This window comes from Haplochromis burtoni, unplaced genomic scaffold (genome assembly GCF_018398535.1).
Source record: "Haplochromis burtoni strain Fernald_Lab_line unplaced genomic scaffold, NCSU_Asbu1 Contig_65, whole genome shotgun sequence".
In the NCBI taxonomy this organism is placed as follows: domain Eukaryota; kingdom Metazoa; phylum Chordata; class Actinopteri; order Cichliformes; family Cichlidae; genus Haplochromis; species Haplochromis burtoni.
In genome coordinates, this window is record NW_024582426.1 from 1,313,592 (window position 1) to 1,315,020 (window position 1,429).

Consider the following 1,429-nt stretch of genomic DNA (forward strand, 5'->3'; position numbering starts at 1 on the left):
TCGCTCACTTCTTCTTTTTCTCTATTATCTATCACATATGGTTTACTGTCGAACAACTTTAGAAGCCAAACATCCCAAGTGTCTCTCTTCCGCATCAACAAGAGCTCCAGTCACTTCCGCGATGGTCACGTGACATAAAGTAGCTTAACAGCGGCTGTAATTTCTCGTGTTTCATCCGTACATTTGAAAGTTATTTTTAATTAATAGAACTTACCATATAAACGTGTACGTTCATAACCGTTTTAACGTTTTTGAGGGAAAAAACGGAATTAATGTAATTAAATCACAGCACAGGTGAGCTACAGGTGTCTGTTAATAGGGATAATAGTGACCTCTAGTGGGTATTCGTCACATAACTATTATTAAAATGTGTACGTAATATCTGATCCTTATTTTATCATGACTGCTCATTTTCCAACCGCAAATAAAATGTAATTCCAAAAAAAATATTACACATCCACACAGATACTCCTGCATTAATAAATAAAATTACACTTTATTACATTTATTAAAAAGGCAAATAAAGAGTGCAAAATATATAGAAATCTGACAACACTTGGGATAAACACAAATAAACAGGAGACCAGTAGGGGATGATGCACATGGAAGACAAATGTTTTTTGTGTTGCGCTATACTTTGTCCAGGTTTGTTCGGCATACGACAGCTTAATTTCAACCAAAAGCAAGCACCGTGTACAGTACATGTTGTAATTGGGTGGATTGGACACTTGTTTTCTTTCCCCCTCCTTACACAGACAGGCGTGAAGGCAGGAACCTGTGCCATTATCAGCTGTGTCCATTCAGGATTTTTGGACGTAAAACCTTAAGGATGCGATCATTCTTTGTCAGATCTGCAGGGAGTTCACTATTCTGCAAAAGATACATGGGAAACACTTTGATTATAATATCTAATGAGATTATATACTTAGGTTGTCTGCTGTTTGTCAGCTATCCCACCTTATTGAGTAGCGTTGGGTCAGCATTCGCTCCAAGTAGCAGCAGAACAGATTGAAGATTTCCACTCATAACAGCAGCATGAAGGGCAGTATAGCCATTCTGTAGACAAGACACAAATATGAACTACCCTTCTTTAATATTATTACTTTTCCTTTAATAGTATCTGGCATTTCACAAGCATGCATCTTACTTTTCTTGTTCAGCATTAGATTACAAGATTGATTAACAGCTCTAATATTGGGACACTAAATAAAAAGAAAGAGCCAGCAGCCAGATAATGTAGTTTAACACAAAAAATGGAAATGGGGATGGCAGGTCCACTGACTTTCTTTCTTTTTGTGTCTTTTTGGAAGAGAGCTGTCTCTGTAACCATGTTTCAGGCCTGTCAGCCATGACCCACTCTGACTGCCCGGCTGCCCACGGAGGAAATTCATCTGATTGTTAGTGGAGCTGGATATAGAGCCTCTGAACC

At 38.3% G+C, this 1,429-nt stretch overlaps 1 protein-coding gene across 1 annotated transcript in view; it reads right to left on the reverse strand.

Moving 5' to 3' along the window:
- Positions 1-455: 455 nt before the first annotated feature.
- Positions 456-1,429, reverse strand: part of LOC102314040 (ankyrin repeat domain-containing protein 29) — a gene marked incomplete in the record, with an annotated part of 6,040 nt that continues 5,066 nt past the window's right edge. The window contains 2 exon segments of the mRNA XM_042221381.1: positions 456-870; positions 958-1,056. Of these exon segments, the coding sequence (XP_042077315.1) occupies positions 787-870; positions 958-1,056 (183 nt within the window).